We start from the raw sequence: 24,235 nt of genomic DNA, 5'->3' as shown, positions 1-24,235 counted from the left end.
TGACTACGGAATGTTCGGTCTACCTGATCAATAGTTATACATAGGGTTCACGGTGGGTGTGACCGGTCAACAGGGGATGCTTACTCCTCCTAGGCACCTGATCCTACTTCTGGAATTTCCAGGGGTCCATGTTTTATGCCCTGTTCACAGATTTGTATTGTTTGTTGATTTTTTTTGTTTTTGTTTTGTTTTTGTTTTTGTTTTTTGTTTTTGTTGTTGATCGATCACTGTTCGTTATCTTCACCCTTTTCATTGCATTAACCTCAACCTGTTAAATTCAAAAACAACATATGATAGCAGTATCCTTCTTCTCTTTGTTGTCCAGTTTCGCTGTTGCATGGTGTACACTTTTCTATGGCCAGTACCCAACTACGTGTATCTACAGTACATGTATATCCCAGTATGCTTCAGACAGGACTCTGCCTCCTCTATAGTTTTCTTAACTGCCCACTTCCACCCTGGTCCTGGTTCCTACCCTTGCTGTCCGCCCTTTCTCGTCATTGCTATTCTGGGGCATCAGGTTCTTATTTTGAATGTTCGTAATATCACCTTCCAGCAAGTATCTGTTTGCTGTATTATAATTATAGATTGAGAGTTCAATTAGTACAAAGTATAGGTACATATGGCCTCTAGTGGAGGGGGGTCTTTGAGGCCAAAATGCTTTACATGTAATCCAGAGATTTATTTTAATTTTTTAAAAGTGAAGGCATAATATGTAATTACCAAAAAAAAAAACAAACAAACAAACAAAAAACAAAAACAAAAACAAAACACCATTCAATTGTAATATTTACTTGTGGGGTGGCGCCCCCCATTTTTTATTGGAGGAGGGGGGTGTTCGGTGGTCCCAGGCTAAAAGTTCAGGCATAAGTTTTCTCTTGACCATTCATAGGCGCTCCCCAAATAATGTCAAATGTATATATACAAGTGTATGGTTTATAGTACAGGGGGATTTCAGGACCTTTACTGTTTAAGTATATGTACATGTACACTATATAAGATAAGATAATGGTTTATGACTAATCCAGTGCTCATAATGACATAAAGTGAACAACATTAAGAAGGAAAGGCTTAAAATATAGGTGGAAGAAAGAAAAATATAAACATGTACAAGTAGACATATGACCCTTGCATATATATATTGTGGTAGGGGGTTTCAACATTTTAATGACAATACATGCATCTGCTTAATGCTTAAGAGTACAAAAATTGAAATGTACATAAGTAGTAGAGATGGGGAGCGCCTAGGTATAGAAGAATAGATCTATATACATGTATATATTCATTCGTCGTTTACGAATTTAGATGAGCGCTTATGGACGCACTTGTTTTAAATATAATATCAATTGGATGGAAATATAAATTTATATAGGCCCTAATTATGTTTGTCGGTTTTCTGTAAACTTACTTTTTCCCATACTTTGATTTTTCTCCGTATTTTCCGGCTATGATTTTAAAATTATGCGGAGAAATGAAGCATTTTATAACACTCAATTTGAAAATAAGGGAAAAAGTAATTCAAATGGTCAGACATACTTTTAAATATCGGGATCGGGGTTCGTATAATTCAGAATTGTCAACAAAATACTCAAAAACGACAAAATAGCAATATTGTGAATATATATAGCCTCTAATAGCCTGAATAGGTTGAAGATGAAATCCACCTCTAGAGTTTGTAACAAATGTTTTAGGATACTTTAAGAAGAAGAAGACTTTTTTTTTAAATATGTAGTAATCTAAATTCTGATTCGAAAGCTTTTGTTTTTTAGACTAAGCAAAAAAACTTATTGATGGATTTCACTGTTTAATGTGGGTTGGGATATATTTTTATCATGTTGATGTTATGATTTCTGAGTAAGAAGAGCTGTCAGAGTGTTATGTAGCATGGACAAATTATCCAGAGCCGTGGAGTATGCAGAGGTATGTATAAGCACTATAACTGGCACACATCAGGTCCAGTACAAAGACTATTTCTACCTACGTAGCTATTAATAACTACCTGTAACTTTTTGATTTACTTACATTTTGTGGCCGAACAGTGCAACATGGTGAGTACCACATTTCTTGATAAAGTCACACTGATGATGAATACGAAAAAATTTTGACCAGAAAATGATTACTTCGTAAAGAACTGCGAACAATAGCATTGTTCTCCCGCCTACCTCCAAGTCAATTTTCAAAAGTTAACATATTTGAATGATTTTTCATATTTATATAGATATTTATATGAATTTTCATAAAACATTACTTTTTTGGGAAAATAAAGAGAGGTAACTCTATAATTTGGGTAAAACTTGTGTTTTTCACTATAGAAATCAACGGAAAATGGAAAATATTTTTAAAACATCTCCCCCCCCCCACCCCCCGTGAAACAAAAATTCCTTTTTACAGGTAATATGCACTGTCATTTCACAAATTCATACCAAAGCTTTTTGTGTTTCACGGGGGGGGGGACATATATTTACAGACAAAAAACTACAAAAAAGCTTATTTTTTCACCAGTTTTAAAGGGTTTTAAAACTAAAACATTGTATTTTATTAATAATATATGTTTAATTTTATATGTGTAAAACATAGGAAAAGATTTAAGGAACATTTATTCATATCCAAGAATATTTTAAAATGTGTTGATGCTTGAAAGCCCGATTTCAATGGAAAATATTGTCTACCCCCCTTATCTAAAGAGCTGCAATTAGGGGTAATTAACTATTTAACACTGGCATTAAAATTATCAGTCAATTACCATTGAACTGTCCTTTGCATTCAACAAAGAATTTGCGGCCAAATTGCCATTGGTATTGAATTAAATCGGTGTAAAATGTAGGCGGGAATCGAGAGTTAGCGTGCGTAGTTCTTAACAATTTCGCATAGTAATTAATGCAAAATTGTTGACTTACAAAGTAATTATTTTTTGGCCAATATTTTGTCGTATTTATCATCTTGATGATGATAAACTTGAAGTCAATGAATTAAAGCTTGCATCCGATGTAGCTTACTTGAAAACAACAAACGGCAGATGAATCATGCGTGCAAGTGTAGAAATACCGAAACTTTAGATGATAGAGGACTCTTTGAGTATCAAACAAACAATAAAGAGGTCTGTAAATCTTTTTCGAACTTTCTTATGGAGAAAAATAGAAGTGGGGAGTTTGAAAGCTTTCTAAACGTGAATGTAAAGTTGATCAACAAATTTTTTTTGCTGACATCCTAAATCAATAAGACATTCAGTATAATAAAATAATTGGCGCCTGTTGAAATTGACACTCCTCAGAAAATCATTGTCAACCTCCACTGATGTATCGGTTGACAATGGTTTTCCTTGGGGTGTCAATTTTAACATTTACCCTCCAAAACAGGCACCATTTATATAATTTTTTCAGTGCATGTGTATAGACACAAGGAAAAATTATTAATATTGAATTATTAATGTTAAATAAAAAGTATGCCACATTAGAAAAGTAAAATAATTTCTGAATTCTTTGAAGTATCTAGTCCAGGCAGCCAAGCAGAGGCCTGATTCACTATGTAAACCTTCACCCAGCAGTAAAGGGTAAGTGTTTATAATGTAAAACATTTGTGTAAATCATTCGTCAGTAAATCAGAAGTTTAAACTGTGTAAACCTTCAATAAGTGGACACTAGTTTATATATGATTAAGTATTTCAGTTCAATCTATCACTTGTCAAGATACACAGATAAAATGATGCCTTTTTCTTTGTTGCAGTAAATCCATTCACCAGAAGCTACATGATTTGTACATAGAGTCTTGTCAGAACCAGGATGACAGCAAGGTAAGAGGAGACTTGGAAGAAGTCACAGAGAGTTTGTTATCCCCACAGAAAGCTGTAGCTGTGTTTATCTCTTAGACAGATTATATGATTATGAAATCTTGTAAATTCTTAATGGACCTGTCATCCTAAGCTATTCAGTAGATATGTATGAATTAATTTTTTCAGGACTTCTTGTTAATTTGTCAGTATACTTATTTAATCATCAATGCTTTTGTTTTACAGGATATTGTGTTATCCTCTAATCTCCTGTCTAAGTTGGTCAGGAGAGATAAACTGAATTGTCTGATCCTCAAGCTGTACCCGGGGAATGAAGGTTACTCCGTCATGCTGAGGGGAAGAGGAGGGGTGGAGCTAGAGACACTGAAGCTTCCATATGAGGTTAACTTTATATACTGTATACTGTAAAATCACTTGCTTATAAGAAAGACACAGGGACTTCAAACTTTGCTTTATAACCAAGGTTCTTTATATCTGTATAAATAATAACAATAGTGCAATGCCGTCTATGGTATTCATCAAAGTTTCCTTAAAACGAAGATTTCCTTATAAGCAAGTTCTGTACAACCAATTTTTACTGTAATGTATATGTATGTGTATTGTCTAGATGGAAAGTATTTTTAAATGTTTGTGTAATTCTTATAACGTTATACTGACATTTGCTTCATGTCAACTAAATTATTTGAGCACTGAAGATTCATGTAGACTCATAATTCACAGTTATTCCTTCCTTTCCACATACTGATAAATGATATGTGGGTCCATTTGAGTTACAATGTCTGAAGTAACTGTAGACTCATTTCTTCACCTTCAGTAGTATTAGTTTTTAACAAAATTAAGCTTCAGTCAAAGAGTATATTTTAAGAAATCAATATGAGTGGACTAATTTAAAAATGAATTTGATAAATGATATGGCCTTGAGAGGAATTTCATACCTGGAACATAGTTTTATGAAGGCAAGTTTCCCATACTTATTTCTATGAGGGTGTGTATATTCTGCACTATTGATTATTATAATAAATCAATACCGGGTATTGTTCAATTTATTTCAAGGTCAAGTTCTATTTTCAGGTATCGGAGCTACTGGACTATGTGGACTCATCTGAGGTGAGATATCTTTAAATTCAAGAAGGGAAAAAAGGGGGGTATTCAGAATAATATGCAATATCTATACTTCATAGGCAAATGAATCCGTGAAAATTTATTGTAATCACAGGAATCCTATGTGTACTATTTATAATATAAATTCTTCATTATTCTGTTAACAGCTTCCTCCATTCCTTGTGGACCTTCTGGAGAAAGCTCAGGTCAGTAATGGAAACTGAAGCAGTTCTTGAAAATCAGCAAATAATTTCTGTATATAAGCACTGCTGATTTATTTGGATCAGGACATTTTTTACAAACAAGAAAATATAGATTATCGTAATGTATGATTTCAATTTTTAGAATGAATTCTTAAGTAAAAAAGTTTACTGAAAGGATTTTTACAGCCCCATCTCCAGATTAGAAAAAAAAATGAAGTTAAAACTGTGTAGATTTTCCCAGCTTATTAGGTTTCACACTCTTCTAGGTTTTAAAAATCCTTTTAAGGAGGAAAAAAATTTTTTTGATTATAACAGTTGATTATTAAATACATATATATTCTCTTGTGAAATTTTTAAGATCCATGCTATAACATAAGTCATAAAAAGTTTACACAAAGAAAACTTATTCCCATCACTCTAAATAATAGTATCAGAATTGGAGCTTTTATACACAAAAAGTAAGAAAAATTCATCTTAAACATTTTATATTTGATTTAGTTCAGCCTATGCCTGTCTGTGATAGCTGATGTGATTTTCTGATTCTAGGTAAATGTGTTCTATAGTGGCTGCGTCATTTTGGAGGTGCGGGATTACCGTCGATCTATCACTGGGTCATACGACACCCAGTACGTTCTTCTGAAGCCTACTCCTCAGGTACAGGTGTACTAATGTAGCACTCAGAATATTTCCAAAATTAGAATTGAAACATACTGTATGTGTACTTAAAAAAGTGGGCTTCATATTTTAGGGCCTTTGGCACAGACAACGCTAATTAATGAATACCATTGATAAATCATTCATAAATACAATGGCGCAGACATATGTAGTGCTAATTCATGATTACGCCAACCACTCAATACCCAGTGATTGCGCTAAATTTTGAATATGCCTATTTATGTACACATACAGTATTAGAAAAAGAAGAAAAAAATTCAAATTTTAGAAATTGCTTCTGAAAAGCATGAATGTTCATTGTATGCTTGTATGAGAGAAATACTATATTTTTAAAATAAGTAAAACTATACATATTAAATTCTTCATGTAAACAAGAATTTGGTCATGAATTTTCTGACCCCTTTTGCTCTATTTCCTGTGGATTATGCTGTAGCATTTTAAGTACAAATAGATATCCACAGCTTAGTTATATAAAATGATAAACATCATGAATTAGTGGAGCATCTTGATCAATTATATAAACACTAGATGTTTGCAACATGAAATCAAATTAAATTACTAGAATATATATTCTTTTTTCACTTTTCAGTCCCTATTGTCAGACATGTACAATATAATCAATGATGGACATCGCTGGACTCAGGAAGATCAGTTTACTCTGGAAAGTCAGTTGCTATTGGCAACAGAGGAGCCCCTCTGCCTAGACCCCTCCCCATCTGTTTTTCTGGTCAACAACAAACTTCAGTATGAACAAAAGAGACTCTGTGACCCCATGATCAAAAGGTCAGTATTCAACAGTATTCAAGGACATTTAAAGCAAATGCTTAACACCCTATACACCCCATAGATTCACTGTGGTATGTATGAATTGCCTTGTTTCTGATGAGTTCTTTGTCTGTATTCGTCCATCTACCATCCAACAACGTCATTTTTTGTTGTATATTTTCCCTTTTGTTTAATTCATCTTATCTTTCCAGAGTGCTTTGTTCCTTTGTTCAGTAAAAGATGTGCATATATAACTTTGAATAAAAGGAGTTTAATGATCCCTGGAAAATCTTTTAAAAAAACAAACTGCAAACTTATTTACAAATTGATGAGGATCAGGCTCTATAAAACTTAGATGAGCTTTTGATCTCAGTCTCACTTTTCCACAATAAATTCCTTTTGTAAAAATGAGACTGAAATCAAAAAGTGAACTCATCTAAGTTTTATGGCCCCAGAGCCAGGTAGAGAAAATACTTATGGATAATTCATTATATCAGGTTTACTCTTAATCTAATTTCATATTTGACCAGTATTGAAGTATTGCAATCAGTACATATATTTGTATAACAACTTTAACTTCAATTAGCTGCAAAAAGGGGTATAATGTATTAGTTATAAATGTATTGAACCTTTTGCTCTCTATGCTGTTGAACAGCTGATATACATTTAGTTTGTGATGATGTGATGATATTGTTATTTAGCATTAATTACAGTTTGATACTGGTTAAACAGATTTGATTTTCACAGTGTTGTACATTCAATGCAGTGTCTTTACATGTCAAATGCATTTTCTTTGGATAAATAAACAAAATGTCATAAAACAAGAAAATTTTTGTACCACAAAACCTGTGAAGTAAATAAATTACAAGATGTGACATTTTATATGATTAGGTCAGCAAAGCGATACAACCAGGCAGCTCTAAACAGGAAGAGGAAGTTTGCTAGTGCAGCTGCACCAAAAGAACTCAAGCTGCATGACTTCATTCATAAAAAGAAAATGAGGTCAAATCCTCCAGTCAATCTGAAAGTGGGAAAGCCAGTGAGTTTGTTTGATGGTCCTAAAACACTGTTGTTATATCTGTCATTGAAATGGTCCCTTTATAAGTACAAGCACTGCATTGAAAATGTTGTAAGTTTGTTTGATGGTCTTACAACAGTGTTGTTATACATGTCATTGAAATGGTCACTTTATAAGTACAAGCACAGCATTGAAAATGTTTGGTATCTTTAAAATATGTTGGACATGGCTTTATCAAACTTTTCAAAATACCTTCATTTGTTTAGATGAATTACACTGTTTTGTAATGTAGCGGTGGTACACGTTCATTGAACTGGTCCCATCTGAGTCATTTAGTAAAAGCAACTTTGCCTGAAAACTTAATTCCATATCAAGTTGTTGAGAAAGAGCATGTTACTCAAAGTGTTAACATGAATTTGAATTAATATAACTGGACTATTGAAAAACTATCACATGCTGGTTGTCTTTTAAATATCTACACTTTGACTGTCCCCAGATACCAGCACAAAAGAGTTCCTTTTACATATAATGTACTTAAGCTTATTAATGATGACTGATATTAATCTTTGATCACATGGTTTGTGAGTTAATATATTTTTACCACAATATTTTTCAGCATGTTGACATGTGGAAACAGAAACCACTCCAGTTATCTGCCCCTGAATCTGTAGAGGTAATCATTTTTTCTTCTGGAACTTTTGAATTTTCACATTCCTTTTCTCAGATTGATCGAGGGTTAAATTTTTGTGCCTCCTTAACAACTGAAGTGCGACAAAAGAGTTTTCTTCTGAAAAATGAATAAACAATGTTTATAAATTAATTTCAGGTGAACAAGTTTGCGACGGTTGTACCAGCTGCAGAGTCAGCTACAGATAATTCATTTGTAAGTTTCCTGGTTTATTAGGTCACCTGAGTCACTCAGGTGACCTACTGCTATCTGTTTTCGTCCGTCGTCATTCGTCGTCCGTTGTGCATTAACTTTTGAACATTTTCAACTTCTTCTCCAAAACCGCTTAACCAATTTCAACCAATTTTGGCATATAGCATCTATGGGTGAAGGGGAACAAAAATTATGAATTTTATGGTCCCTGCCCCCCTGGGGACCGAGAGGTGGGGCTAAAACCACCAAAATTTGATGCAATCTTTAAAAATCTTCTTCTTTACTCCTGGACACCAAGCAGTCAAACTGTTGACACAATTGTAATAAGCATTGGGCCCTTTACCAAAATTGTGAAATTCATGGCCCCAGGGTCAGGGGTTCTGGTACTAGGGCAGGGCTATATAGATCATATAGTGAAAATGCATTATTTCTTTGAAAATCTTCTTCTCTACTCCAGGGTATTATTTAAACAAAGTAAGTGCATGGTTATGATAAGCAATGATGCCTTTTCCTAAATTGTGAATTTCATGGCCCCTGGATCAGGGGTTCTAGTGTTAGGGCGGGGCTCTATTTATTATATAGTGAAAATGCATTAATTCTTTGAAAATCTTCTCTGCTTCTGGATATTATTAAAACAAACTAAATGCATGATTATGATAATCAATGATGCCTTTTCTAAAATTGTGAATTTCATGGCCCCTGGATAAGGGGTTCTGGTGTTAGGGTGGGGCTCTATTGATTATATAGTGAAAATGCATTAATTCTTTGAAAATCTTCTCTGCTCCTGGGTATTATTAAAACAAACTAAGTGCATGGTTATGATGCACAAGGATGCTTTTTCCAAAATTGTGAATTTCATGGCCCCTTGGTTAGGGGTTCTGGTGTTAGGGTGGGGCTCTATTGATTATAGAGTGAAAATGCAATAATTCTTTAAAAATCTTCTTCTCTGCTCCTGGGTATTATTTAAACAAAGTAGGTGCATGTTTATGATGCACAAGGATGCCTTTAACAGAATTATGAAATTCCTGGCCCTTGGGTCAGGGGCTGTGGTGTTAGGATTGGGCTCTATTGATTATATAGTGAAAATGTATTAATTCTTTGAAAATCTTTTTCTTTGCTACTGGGTATTATTTAAACAAACTAAGTGCATGATTATGATAAGCAATGATGCCTTTTCAAAAATTGTGAAATTCATGGCCCCAGGGTTGGGGGGGGGGGGGGGGAGGGGTCTATTGATAATATAGTGAAAAAGCATAATTTCTTTCATAAAATATTGAAAATGCATTATTTCAGTTAAATAATCCTGTCTGTCCCTTATTGTTGAGCAGATAAACTAAGTGCATAGTTATGATGAACAATTGTGCTTCTTAAATTTTTTTTAAAACTTGTCCCAGGTTTTAGTGTTTCGCAGGGGGGGGGGGGGGGGGGGGGGCTATATGAATAATATAGTGAAAATATGTTAATTCTTTGAAAATCTTCAACTAAGTGCATAGTTATAATGATGAAGGTACCTCTACTAAATTTGTGAATTTCATGACCCTGGGAGATGGGTTTTAGTGTTAGGATAGGGTTGTGTTGATTCTGTAGTGAAAATGCATTATTTCTTTGAAAATCTTCTCTGCTTCTTGGTAAATCGAAGGCTAACAGAATAAAAGTTTTAATAAGCAAGGATATTTTTACCATATTTTTGAACATCAACACCATTTGGTCAAGTGTTCTGGTCCTGGCCAGCGCTCTATTAATTTGTATTCTGTTGAGAGAAGTTATTCCCCTTTGCCATTTACTTTTGAAAATCAATCACTGTAAATAATGTACATGTATTTGAAAGTCAATAGACTAAGAGAATCATGCAAGAAATGTTATTGTATAATACAAAAAGTACTTTCATAGTTTTAATGATCAGGTAGACTTGTAAATAATAAATAAATCAAAATGAGACAAAAATAACTTATTAAATGTTCTTCAAAGACCAAGAGAGGCCAATGTGAGAGGTCACAATAAGGGGTTAAAAAGTAGTACGGAAGAACTAATACTAGTTTGTTAATTGTCTGCATTGTGATAGTGATAAATGGGGGATAGATTAGAATTTAATTCATGAGTTGTTACTGAATACTAGACTAATTATTTCATTGATCCTGATCTTCCTATTTCTCTTGCTTTTTGGCAACAAAGCTTCATCTATCAGTTTATTTTATACTCCATGGATACTCTAAATTATTGTATTATACTCAGGTGACGTTAAGGCCCTTGGGCCTCTTGTTTTATCTTTGTGAACCCATTTGAAAGCACATTATGCACATAAAACTAATTACTGATGGTAATAAAATGTTTTTCTTTGTTAATATTAAATCAATTTTTTTAATAACGTCATTCTGCCGTCTTAACAGGAAATCATGGAGGAGATAACATTGGAACGTGATGTCAGCTCAGACAAAAAAATTCTGGCCAAACTGACGATCCAGAAAAGGAACTCGGATGACGAGTTTTACGGGGAGCTTTATCTGGACCATGATTATCGTGAGGGCAGTGTGGGAACCTCATGCATGTATGTTGACATCTTCTCATTTAGTTCTTGTACAGAAGTATTTTTTATCTAACTTTGTCATATGTAAGAATATTAAGTGATGATCACTAAGCTGCATATATCTTGGAAAGAAAGCAGAACAAATTTTAAATAATCATTTCTTATAATTGAACTTTTAAACATTTTAAACACCCCAATCCCCCTTTTTAAATAATTAATTTTTATGTAGTAAGTATTTTATTATAAGTGAACATCTTATCTTTATTACTTATTGTAACATTACTGTATGTAAGTAAACATTAGAATGTGGAATTTTATTTAACAGGTTCCTGCTGGGTACACGACTACTGGTAGACAAGTAAGTCAGATTCTAGACTAGACATGGGCAATGTTGTCTTCTAACTGTGTGTGTGTCCATGTAACCACTCTCTGTCTAAATATGTTATTGTTTAGGTACCTAGAGCAGTTTAAGGAGATATTTACAGAGGAGGGAAGGCGGGCAGTAAAGATAACAACTCAAAAACCTGGACATCCCCCACATGTAGAGTTCACACAAACCTCCCAAACCCCCACCACCCCAGGGCTGGGACCAGCAGGACCCCAGGGCATTCTCAGTGCACATGCACCTGCTCTGACAGCTGCCATTAAGGGACAGTTTACTCAGGTATGTTTTTGTCATATACTTAAAAATTAAATATGCAATTTAAATGACATATGTAAAATAATAACACCCCTTTTCTTTATTTTTTAAAAGACCAAATCCAGTCCTTAAGATAAGACAGATCTTTTTTCTAATTAGAATTAGAGCTCCTTTTCTGTACATTCTAAAACTTATTAGAATTTAATATGAAAGTTAAATCGTATCTATGTTTTTCTTTTATGGCCTTCTTTAGAATTTCCCACCTAGTTTATTTTTTAAATAAAACTATTAAATGCTTTTAGTATTATAATAAAATACACTTTCATTTTCCTGGTGTTTACTTTCAATTTCATTTTCTCTTTGTTTATACTCAGGCTGATTTATCAACCACCTCCTCATCAGGACTGACTGCAAAAAGAAATGTCCCAATCCAGCTCTCCTTAACCCTGGCCCCTATGGGTAAGTATGATAATTGTAATTACAGTGTAGTCATTAATGAAAATAAATAAACTGAAATCTTTAAAATATGTAAAATACATGTTTTAAAAATGGAGAACAACAGAATGTGGTTTTATTCTGTGTTTCAGCTCAAGGAGCCCAGCCAGCTGGGAACCAGTTACAGCTAAACATACAGAAGCCTCAGCAACAACAGCAGCCAGCAATGAGGGGAAAGTCATTGTCACAGGGCACAGGTCAAAGGTAAGGAAAGTCATTGTCACAGGGCACAGGTCAAAGGTAAGGAAAGTCATTGTCACAGAGCACAGGTCAAAGGTAAGGAATGGCAATGTCACAGGGCAAAGGTTAGGAGAGGCATTGTCACAGGGCACAGGTCAAAGGTAAGGAAAGTCATTGTCATAGGGCACAGATCAAAGGTAAGGAAAGTCATTGTCACAGGGCACAGGTCAAAGGTAAGGAAAGTCATTGTCACAGGGCACAGGGCAAAGGTAAGGAAAGTCATTGTCACAGGGCAAAGGTAAGGAAAGTCATTGTCATAGGGCACAGATCAAAGGTAAGGAAAGTCATTGTCACAGGGCACAGGTCAAAGGTAAGGAAAGTCATTGTCACAGGGCACAGGGCAAAGGTAAGGAAAGTCATTGTCACAGGGCACAGGGCAAAGGTAAGGAAAGGCATTGTCAAAGGGCTCGGGGGCAAAGATAGGGAAAGTCATTGTCACAGGTCAAAGGTAAGGAAAGGCGTTGTCACAGAGCACAGGTCAGGAAAGTCATTGACACAGGTCAAAGGTAAAATGGCATTGTCACAGGGCAAAGGTTAGGAAAGGCATTTTCACAAGGCACAGGGCAAAGGTACATTGTACTTGTTAACTGGGAAAAGTAGAAAGTTAATGAACAACAACACATGTTATTCTCACAAAACAGGTTAAAAGTTATTTTAACAAAAATACAGGCAAAGGTTGGAAGTCCTAGTCATACTTGTAGTCTCTCAAAGCAAAGGTTGAAAGAATTTTTCACAGGACAAAGGTGAAATAACATTGCCACTTGATTATGTGCAGAGATAGGCATGGTCTTAGTCAAAAGATCCAATGCTGAATTTATTATCAAGAAGCAGAGTACATGAGGAAGAATTCATTGTCTTAGGGCTGAGGTAAGGGTAGTTGTAACCATATACATGTAGATTTTAATATTTTATATCTTAGATTCCAGATGAGAGATACAAAGTAAGTCTTTGCAAGTTAAAAGGTGATTTCCTACTTCAAAGTGCTATATACATGTATGTAGAACTTTTTATGTATGCATATCTAATTTGTGGTTATGCAATAAAATCTGTTCTATGTTAATGATATTTGTAGGGCCTCATCATCAACCCCAAGTCCGGCCACCACACCCACTTCTGCTCCAAGTAAGTCAAGGATTAGCATTTTATCTACAAATTATCAGATGCTTAGAATTGCAACCTTGATGGACAGGAAAAGATTCAATACGTAAAAGTCAATTGACTGTAACATTATTTTGTTTTAATTCATTCCTTGTAGTTCAAGGTCAGTTGTTTTCTCCTGGCCTGGTTCCCTCTCCTGCTCCAGCACAGACCAATAAAGGGGTCACCAGTTTATCCTCACCACCAACCACTGTTCCTGGCAGAAAGTCATCAACAGAGGGCACCACTGTACAACAGATCAACCAGGGGCTCCCACAGGGAAATATCACTTTTGTACAAAGTAAGAGATTCAAGTGTGAACTGTTCATTTGTTATTAGGTCACCTGAGTCACTCAGGTGACCTATTGCTATCCGTTCTCGTCCGTCGGCGTGCGTCGTGTGTTAACATTTGAACATTTTTAGCTTCTCCTCTGAAACCTCTTAACCAATTTCAACCAAATTTGTAGGGGTGAAACGATACACCTCCTTCACTGTTCGATACGTATTGCATAATTTTGTCTCGGTTCGGTTATTTTCGATACGATACATTTTGATAGAAGGAAACAAATTCTACGTTGTTTTATGCTTTCTTTTTCTAAATCTAGTCACATATTTTACGAATTTTATTTGCAAATTGACTAGAAGAAATTGATTAAAATTATTTGACTGTCAAAAATTATTTTACAAGCTATCAGTCATCAAAAATTTACGTTTTCTATACTTATTTATTCTGAGTAACGTGTTATACCTTATGCCAAACCCGACTGAATAATGATCCCGACCGAAAAATGAACCGAACCGAAAATTAGAGATTTTGCACCGTGTATCAAACCGAGAAAAAATACCGCGGTGCATCGATACCGCGGTGAACCGTTTCACTCCTACAAATTTGGCTTATAGCATCTATGGGTGAAGGGGAACAAAAATTGTGAAATTCATGGTCCCTGCCCCCCTGGGGCCTGAGGGTGGGGCTAAAACCACCAAAAATAATGCAATCTTTAAAAATCTTCTTCTTTACTCCAGGACATCAAGCAGTCAAACTGTTGGCATCATTGTAATAAGCAGTGAGCCCTCTACCAAAATTGTGAAATTCATGGCCCCAGGGTCAGGGGTTCTGGCCCCAGGGTGGGGCTATATAGATCATATAGTGAAAGTGCATTATTTCTTTGAAAATCTTCTTCTGTGCTCCTGGGTATTAAATAAAGTAACTAAGTACATAGTTATAAAGAGCAAGAGTGCCTCTTCCAAAACTGTGAAATTCATGGCCCCAGGGTCAGGGGTTCTGGTGTTAGGGTGGGGCTCTATTGATTATATAGTGAAAATGCACTAATTCTTTGAAAATCTTCTTCTCTGCTCCTGGGTATTAAATAAAGTAACTAAGTACATAGTTATGATGAGCAAGAGTGCCTCTTCAAAAATTGTGAAATTCATGGCCCCTGGGTCAGGGGTTCTGGCCCCAGGGTGGGGCTATATAGATCATATAGTGAAAGTGCATTAATTCTTTGAAAATCTTCTTCTCTGCTCCTGGGTATTGAATAAAGTAACTAGGTACATAGTTATGAAGAGCAAAAGTGCCTTTTTCAAAAATTTTGAATTTCATGGCCCCAGGGTCAGGGGTTCTGGTGTTAGGGTGGGGCTCTATTGATTATATAGTGAAAATGCATAAATTCTTTGAAAATCTTCTTCTCTGCTCCTGGATATTAAATAAAGTAACTAAGTACATAGTTATGATGAGCAAGAGTGCCTCTTCCGAAATTTTGAAATTCATAGCCCCTGGGTCAGGGGTTCTGGCCCCAGGGTGGGGCTATATAGATCATATAGTGAAAGTGCATTAATTCTTTGAAAATCTTCTTCTCTGCTCCTGGGTATTTAAAAAAGTAACTAAGTACATAGTTATGAAGAGCAAGAGTGCTTCTTCCGAAATTGTGAAATTCATGGCCCCAGGGTCAGGGGTTCTGGTGTAAGGGCAGGGCTCTATTGATTATATAATGAAAATGCATTAATTCTTTGAAAATCTTCTTCTCTGCTCCTAGGTATTAAATAAAGTAACTAAGTACATAGTTATGAAGAGCAAGAGTGCCTCTTCCAAAATTGTGAAATTCATGGCCCCAGGGTCAGGGGTTCTGGTGTAAGGGTGGGGCTCTATTGATTATGTAGTGAAAATGCATTAATTCTTTGAAAATCTTCTTCTCTGCTCCTGGATATTAAATAAAGTAACTAAGTACATAGTTATGATGAGCAAGAGTGCCTCTTCCGAAATTTTGAAATTCATAGCCCCTGGGTCAGGGGTTCTGGCCCCAGGGTGGGGCTATATAGATCATATAGTGAAAGTGCATTAATTCTTTGAAAATCTTCTTCTCTGCTCCTGGGTATTTAAAAAAGTAACTAAGTACATAGTTATGAAGAGCAAGAGTGCTTCTTCCGAAATTGTGAAATTCATGGCCCCAGGGTCAGGGGTTCTGGTGTAAGGGCAGGGCTCTATTGATTATATAATGAAAATGCATTAATTCTTTGAAAATCTTCTTCTCTGCTCCTAGGTATTAAATAAAGTAACTAAGTACATAGTTATGAAGAGCAAGAGTGCCTCTTCCAAAATTGTGAAATTCATGGCCCCAGGGTCAGGGGTTCTGGTGTAAGGGTGGGGCTCTATTGATTATGTAGTGAAAATGCATTAATTCTTTGAAAATCTTCTTCTCTGCTCCTGGGTATTGAATAAAGTAACTAGGTACATAGTTATGAAGAGCAAAAGTGCCTTTTTCAAAAATTGTGAATTTCATGGCCCCAGGGTCAGGGGTTCTGGTGTTAGGGCGGGGCTCTATTGATTATATAGTGAAAATGCATCGATTCTTTGAAAATCGTCTTCTCTGCTACTGGAGATTATTTAAACAAACTAAGTGCATGGTTATGATGCATAAAGATGTCTTTTCAAAAATTGTGAATTTCATGGCCCCAGGGTCAGGGGTTCTGGTGTTAGGACGGGGCTCTATTGATTATATAGTGAAAATGCATTGATTCTTTGAAATCTTCTTCTCTGCTACTGGAGATTATTTAAACAAGCTAAGTGCATGATTATGATAGGCAAGGATGCCTCTTCCAAAATTTTCAAATATATGGCCTCAGTTTTTGGGGTTCTTGAGGAAAGAGGGGGGGGGCTCTATTGATTATATAGTGAAAAAGCATTAATTCTATTAATTAATCATTAATTAATCCTGTCTGCTCCTTAGCGTTGAGCTGATAAATAAATTGCTTAGCTATGATGAAAATGTGAGCTTTGAACAGAATTTTTAAATCTTGTGGTCCTAGGGTCAGGGGTTCTGGCATAACTAAGGGGGGGGGGGGGGGGGCTTTTGATAATATAGTGGAAAAGTGTTAATTCTTTGAAGTCCATAGGTATGATGATGAGGGTAACTCTTCCAAATTTGTAAATTTCTTGACCCTTGGTCTTGGGTTCTGGTGTTAGGGTAAGGCTTTGTTGAATCTGTAGTGAAAATGCATTGTACCTGTGAAATTCTTCTCTGCTTCTGGTCATATTGGAAGAAAACTGAGTAAAAGTTTTAATGATATAAGTAAGCGTATTTCTACCAGATTTTTGAACATCTGGACCATTTGTCTAAGCATTCTAGTCCTGGGCAGGGCTCTATTAATTTGTATTCTACTGAGAGAAGTTATTCCCCTTTTCCATTCACCTTTGATAATTAATCACTGTAAATAATGTATTTGAAAGGTTAATAGAATAAGATAATTATGCAAGAATGTTTATCATATAATTCAAAAAGTATTTTCTTAGTTTTAATAATCAGGTTGACCTGTAAGTAATAGATAAATAAAAATGAGACAAAAATAACTCATCTTATTTAAAGTTCTTCAAAGACCATAAGAGAGGTCAATGCTAGAGGTCTTAATATGGGTTTAAAAATAGTACTGAAGCACTAATAGTTTGTTAATAGTCTGCATGGTGATAGTGTTAAGTGGGGGACAGATTAGAACTTAATTTATGAGTTGATACTGAATACTAGACTAATTATTTTGTTGATCCTGATCTTCCTACTTCTCTTGCTTTAGGGCAACAAAGCTTCATCTATCAGTGTATTTAACTTCTAAATTGTTTTATTATACTCAGGTGACCGTTAAGGCCCTTGGGCCTCTTGTAAGAAAATGTGATCCTTTCGAGCAGTTACAATTTAACTATGACCTTATTGTCTTCTACTTGGTTAAGCTTTTTGTTTACCCTTTGGTCAATGACCATTGACAGTTCTAATTCTTGAAAACATTGTTTTGCTCAGTTACCAAATTTTATGATTTTGTTATTCTGGTGATCTCAGAGTGTAGATTTGTTTTACAATTTTTTATCATACATTATTACATTGTAATTTCCCCTGCAGCTAGAATAGCTACATGTACATGCTCTTAGTGAAACATAATTAGCAGTAAGCAATACTCTATACATGTATCATATTAAGATCACACTGTTGAGGTCAGATTGCCACATACAGAGACAAGTTTTTTTTACTACAAATTTATTTGGAATTATTGCTTTATTTAAATCAAAGGATTAAAATCAAGAATCAGAGTGTGATAATGTTTTTATGATTGATACTTTTAGACACAGATAATACACCCAGCACACAGAGTGGTCAACAACAAAACATTGCTAATATCAACATCACCAACATTGGCCTTCCTCCCAACATTAACATCCAGAACCTGACCGGTCTCCCGGGGGTCAACATAGCCAACCTCCAGGGTCTACAGAACATGCAGGTGTCATTGACAGGGGTGTCAATGCCTGGGGGTGGCATCGCTGTCCCTGTCCCCATCAGCCTCATCAACACCAATGCAGGTAAGATCTTAAAACAGTAGTCAATACATATGACAACTCAAAAGTATGACCTATCATAGGTACAACTCCAAACCTGTATACAGTACAGTACACAAGTATTCCCCATTGTAGGTATATTGAAGTCCTCTAATATATAGTAGATACACAATACAGTGAGATCCAAACTATTAGTATATAATTAATACTGCTCACAAAATTTCCTATTATAAGTCAGTTCCCAAACTATTTTATGATATAAAGTAAAACATGTTCAAGTTTTTCAACCACCACTATGAGGTCCATGCCTGTATTTTATGATATCTGTATGTGGTTTTATAACTTCTGTAATTACAGGTATAATATAGGTATAATACAGAATCAGCATATCTAGATCTGACCATATGTTTAAGATCCATGCCTATATTTAAAGATATCAATATATATAACTTCTATTATTACAGGTGTAATACAGAATCAGAACATTTTTGTTAGTTCTGACCACCACTATAAGATCCATGCCTGTATTTTATGATATATCAATATTTAATTATATTATTACAGGTGTAATACAGAATCAGAACATCTTTGTCAGTTCATTGCCCAGTGGTTCTCTGTCATCCACCACCAGTGGATCCGTGCCTGTCTCTGTGAGTAGAAAACTTGTACGTATGCATGGCAACCAGATGTCAACACTTCCAGTTTGTCTGCATGGTATCCATGGTAACATGGTCATGTGTGGGTTCAGCATGCTCTCACTTTTTTGGCATTAAGGACGTAAACATTTTATAAATGAAGCAGTTGATTTTTACCACAAAAGGATACTGACAATTTTAAAAATATGTATTGAGTGTTTGTGCAGGAAATTTTAGAATAAATAATAAAATGTACAATGTATGTTTAGGGAGATCTTGCTTTAGCATTGCATGTCAATGTTCGATGTCTTGTTTTATGTGTATGAATGATTCAGTTTGAAATGAGAGGAACAATTTCTAGTTGATTGACTTTTATTCTGTAAATAAAGTGAAGTTGTAAAAGAAAGAACCAGAGGCTTTTCTACTATATTCCTTCTGTGAATTATATACTTGTACGTGCCATGTTCATTTTAAATTTTCACAAGACATTATATAACCTGGCAAAATCATTGTTTTCCTATTAAATTATATTACATACAGGTATTCCATAACTAAATCTTTCAAAAAAAAACAAAAAAACATGAAGTCTTTAATAAGGTTGAAGGGTCATAGTGGATTAATCTGTCATACCTGTTCTGTTAAACTTATAAAATCCTTTACAAATGTTAGCAAATTTTTTTGTTATTTAGACTTCATCATCTGTTGGATCGGCACCAACTTTGGTTACCATGGTGACTTCAATGCCCACAGCTGTCACCACTTCTGGTTTATCCTTCACCTCATCATCGCCTTCATCATCAGCCACAGTCACATCAGGTAAATAAATCATCATCATAATCAGCCATGGTCACATCAGGTAAATAAATCATCATCTTCATCATCAGCCACAGTCACATCAGGTAAATAAATCATCATCTTCATCATCAGCCACAGTCACATCAGGTAAATAAATCATCATCATCAGCCACAGTCACATCAGGTAAATAGATCATCATCATCAGCCACAGTCACATCAGGTAAATAAATCATCATCTTCATCATCAGCCACAGTCACATCAGGTAAATAAATCATCATCTTCATCATCAGCCACAGTCACATCAGGTAAAAAAAATCATCATCAGCCACAGTCACATCAGGTAAATAAATCATCATCTTCATCAGCCACAGTCACATCAGGTAAATAGATCATCATCATCAGCCACAGTCACATCAGGTAAATAAATCATCATCTTCATCAGCCACGGTCACAGCAGGTAAATAAATCATCTTCTCAATCATCATCAAGTCACATTAGGTAAATTGATTATCATTTTCATCATCAGCCACAGTCACATCAGGTAAATAAATCATCATCTTCATCATCAGCCACAGTCACTTCAGGTAAATAAATCATCATGATCAGCCAGAGTCAGATCAGGTAAACAAATCATCATCAGCCACAGTCACATCAGGTAAAGAGAAAAAGATTATCTTTCAGTGATTTACATTGTATCTGTACAGAATATCCAAATGATCTAGATATTGTGAAGGGTTTCAGATTTAACCATATAAGATTTACATCTCCTTAATACTTATTTATTTTCTTGTATTTAATTAAGAAGTAAGATATCATTTTTAGAGTTTCATTGGAGTATGACATGAAGTTGGTCACGTGTTCAAATCCTATAACGCCCAAAGGGCGTTATAGTAGGTTTGATCATGTACCGACTTCATGTCATAACCCAGTGAAACTCTAAAAATGATACCTTATTTCTTATATTTATATTTTACTTTTCTATTCGTGTTACAAAGAAATATAGGCACTATTTAGACTTTACTATGAAAATGCAACGAAACGTACCTACTACGTCATGTGACGTCACAATCAGAACTTTCCAAATGACTCGTGCAGTTTGCTTTCCAAACGCAAGAAAGTCTGATCATGTGACCAACTGCATGTCATTGAAAATTGAATTTCAATTTAATTAGTATTGTTATATAAGGAAAAACATTGGCAAATGTAAATATGATGATATGGTAGAAATGACATGTAGGTCTTGAGGACTTTATATGTCATATGGTAAAAGATAATTTTTTTCAGAATGTTTATTAATAACTCTGTATAATACATTTTATTGTCTGCCTTACATAGTCTTGCATTATCATTTAGATAAGCTCAAATGCTTTTTAATTTCAAAACTATCACATTTTTTCTGTGCACTTTTTGACATACCATGTCATTTAAGTATTTCATGAAGTATTTTGGTGTACTACAGGGTCAGTGACTACCCCGAGTACTGTTATCACAGGTTCAGGAGGACTGTTATCCCCCATCATAGGAATAGCTCCCTTTGTACAAGGAGGGGTAAAAACTCAACCTGGGTCTAACATCAGACAACCATCCTCTGTACCTCTTCTACAGGTAATCTCAACATCTCACAGATAACCTTAATGTTTCATCTTCATGTAATCTCAACATCTCCCACACAGGTAATCTCAACATCTCACAGATAACCTTAATGTTTCATCTTCATGTAATCTCAACATTTCACAGATAACCGTAATGTCTCATCTTCATGTAATCTTAACATCTCATACATGTAATCTCAATACCCCCACAGGTAATCTCAACATCTCACACACAGGTAAACTCAACATTGCACAGATAATCTCAATATCTCACACACAGGTAATCCTTATAACTCACACACAGATAATCCCAACATCTCACACAGGATCCTTATATCTCACACAGGTAATCTCAACATCTCACCCACAGGTAATGTCAATATTTCACACACAGGCAATCTCAGCATAACTTGTGAAGGTTAACCAATATCTCAGATTCAAATAAACTCAGCATATTTCACAAAGGTAAACTCAGCATCTCACCTTCAGGAAGCTAGACACCTATTAAGATACACTCCATTGTGTTCATTACCATAATGTGTTTCCAAGAATAAATAAACATGGAAAAAACAAGCTCCATTGTATGTATATTTTGGATGGTGTTGACTTGAAAAGCATTTAGGTGAAGAACTCATCCATTGAAATAAAATGTCATAAATAATATCCAATGTTGCAGATCCAGGGACAGCCTGGTATACAGTTAGTGGGTCTCCCCCAACAGAGGGCACCAGGGAAGTCAGGACCTGGGGTCGTGACCTCTCAATCTGGTGGTAAACCAGGGTCATCGCTACCAACAACAGGTAAGGTGGAAATTTATAACATTGTGCGAGTATGTGTTTGTTGCTGTTACTTGATTTTGTAAGTGAAATTTAAAATCAAATTATTAGTCCCCTACCGGTGAAACCAGAGGGGACTATAGGTTTCCTCTGAGTCTGTCCGTCCGTCTGTCTGTCAGTCTGTCCCACTTGGTTTTCCGCACTTTTTTCCTAAACGCTTGCAGATATTGAGCTGATTTTTGGTATGTGAGTGTATCTTGATGAGTTACAGATCAAGTTTGCATTTTGTTCCGCTTCATTGATTTTTGACGGAATTACGGCCTTTTCTATTTTTACGGGTTTTCCACAATTTTCTTCTAAACGCTTGTAGATATTGAGCTGATTTTTGGTATGTGGCTTTACCTTGATTAGTTATAGATCAAGTTTGCATTTTGTCCCGCTTCATTAATTTTTGACGGAATTATGGCATTTTCAGTTCTTAACGGGTGCTGAACCAGATTACACTTGCCGGTAGGGGACTAGTATTGCTAATGCAATATTCTCAGAATGCTTGTTTCCTTAGTTTTACAATGTTGTAAATTTGTAATTGTTAAATACATGCATTTGTGTATAAATGTGAGAGAAGATTAAATTTATGTGAAATTAATATTTTGTATTTTTATTGATTGAACAAATTCTGCTTTGTGCAACTATTTTCAGATTAATGTTTAACTCAGAGAGGGAGTTCTTGCCTTAGTAGCAAAATGAATATAAAACGGTGGAATTGTCTAAATGTTGTAACATTTTGAGTCCTATCCCTTATTACAGTGCAGCTCACAGCACAGAACATATCAGGACACCAGTTAGCTACCCTGTCTCAGTTCAAACCTAACACACCACAAGGGGGCGCTGTACCACAACAACAGTTGCTACAACTGCAGCAGCTTCAATATAAACAACTACAGCAGATCCAAATCCGTCAGCCGCAAGCCGCTGCTTCCCCGCCTGTCAGTAAACCCAAGAGTAAGAAACGGACCACACCAACACCACCCAAACAATAGATACAGACACAACCCAGACAAGAGTAAGAAACGGACCACACCAACACCCAAACAATAGACACAGACACAACCCAGACAAGAGTAAGAAACGGACCACACCAACACCACCCAAACAATAGACACAGACACAACCCAGACAAGAGTAAGAAATGGACCACATCAACACCTCCCAAACAGTAGAAACACAATCTGTCAAAAAAAAAAAAAACATAAATGGACAACTCCTTCCAAACAGTAGACATGCATGCCTATTTTATACAGCCTCTTCCCCAACTAACATTCCCAAAAATGGAGAATAGACAATGCTATGCTCACTAACACAGTAGACACATCTGCATGTAACATACTCAAGACAGCTACAGACATTCCCAAAAATGGAGAATAGACAATGCTCACTCACACAGTGGACACATCTACATGTACCCTACTCCCATCTATCAATAAACAGATCAAAACTCACTATTGTACTGCAATTATTGTAGCAAATAAAATGTCACAGATTGTAAAGTTAATTATATGATTTACATAAAACATGTTTCAATGTAGGTCTATAAATGATGGTGAAAGATGAGAAAACAAATATAATTGTATTAAAATGCATGTACAACCTGGTCTGTGTGTCAACAGAAATGATGTTCAGGCATAGTTTTTAATTGTTTATTTTTAATCTTTCTAGTTTTGTATGAAAAGTATTTTATCAGAACTTGAGGAAGCATTATGGATAATTTGTTAAAGTCATGTGTTGTTTTGGGGATCTGTTACAATGTATCTTTGAAGTCTAACCAAACAGACATACAAAATTATGTATAGTCAATGAACAATATGACTATAACTTTCTAAATTAAAAAAAATATATATTTACTCTTATCAAGTTAATGCTTTGTAACAGCTGTAGTTTTTTAAGAGTATGCAGACTTATGTTTCATTTATGTTCATTTTTAAAGGCTAGGCTTGTTTTCGTATAATAAACAATTTATTGCATGATCTTGAGGGAAATATGAAGATTTATTCAGTCAAGAAAAATTTGATTTTTCCAGGTGAATACCGGTAAATCTTCATATTTCCCTCTGGGAATATGATTTTTCTTGGTTGAATAAATGTTCATATTTCCCTC

The 24,235-nt window shown here is 35.2% G+C and overlaps 1 protein-coding gene across 2 annotated transcripts; it reads left to right on the top strand.

Moving 5' to 3' along the window:
* The first annotated feature begins 1,710 nt into the window (after positions 1 to 1,710).
* Positions 1,711 to 23,545, top strand: LOC133174360 (transcription factor SPT20 homolog). 2 transcript variants are annotated; one of them, XM_061309475.1, is made up of 24 exons: positions 1,711 to 1,920; positions 3,486 to 3,550; positions 3,724 to 3,790; positions 4,013 to 4,168; positions 4,859 to 4,894; positions 5,056 to 5,094; positions 5,638 to 5,745; positions 6,356 to 6,549; positions 7,423 to 7,570; positions 8,166 to 8,222; positions 8,376 to 8,432; positions 10,817 to 10,974; positions 11,279 to 11,311; positions 11,407 to 11,617; positions 11,968 to 12,052; positions 12,181 to 12,292; positions 13,401 to 13,450; positions 13,584 to 13,766; positions 18,069 to 18,305; positions 18,846 to 18,931; positions 19,606 to 19,732; positions 21,173 to 21,318; positions 21,982 to 22,105; positions 22,889 to 23,545. In XM_061309475.1, the coding sequence occupies exons 1-24, from the start codon at positions 1,885 to 1,887 to the stop codon at positions 23,119 to 23,121; spliced, it is 2,748 nt and encodes a 915-aa protein (XP_061165459.1). In that variant the 5' UTR covers positions 1,711 to 1,884; the 3' UTR covers positions 23,122 to 23,545. The 2 variants fall into 2 exon arrangements, with proteins under 2 accessions (XP_061165459.1, XP_061165457.1); XM_061309473.1 differs by having other exon boundaries at positions 18,846 to 18,946.
* Positions 23,546 to 24,235: the final 690 nt, after the last annotated feature.

This window comes from Saccostrea echinata, unplaced genomic scaffold (genome assembly GCF_033153115.1).
Source record: "Saccostrea echinata isolate AGI-Se365-2 ecotype Australia unplaced genomic scaffold, CSIRO_AGI_Sech_v1 ptg000057l, whole genome shotgun sequence".
NCBI classification, from domain to species: Eukaryota; Metazoa; Mollusca; class Bivalvia; order Ostreida; family Ostreidae; genus Saccostrea; species Saccostrea echinata.
This window is presented reverse-complemented; position numbering and strand designations above follow the sequence as displayed.

Coding starts and splice junctions, on each gene's coding strand:
- LOC133174360 (XM_061309473.1), top strand. CDS start 1,885: ATGGACAAATTATCCAGAGCCGTGGAGTATGCAGAG. Junction 4,169..4,858: donor CACTGAAGCTTCCATATGAG/GTTAACTTTATA, acceptor TTCTATTTTCAG/GTATCGGAGCTACTGGACTA. Junction 6,550..7,422: donor TGTGACCCCATGATCAAAAG/GTCAGTATTCAA, acceptor TTATATGATTAG/GTCAGCAAAGCGATACAACC.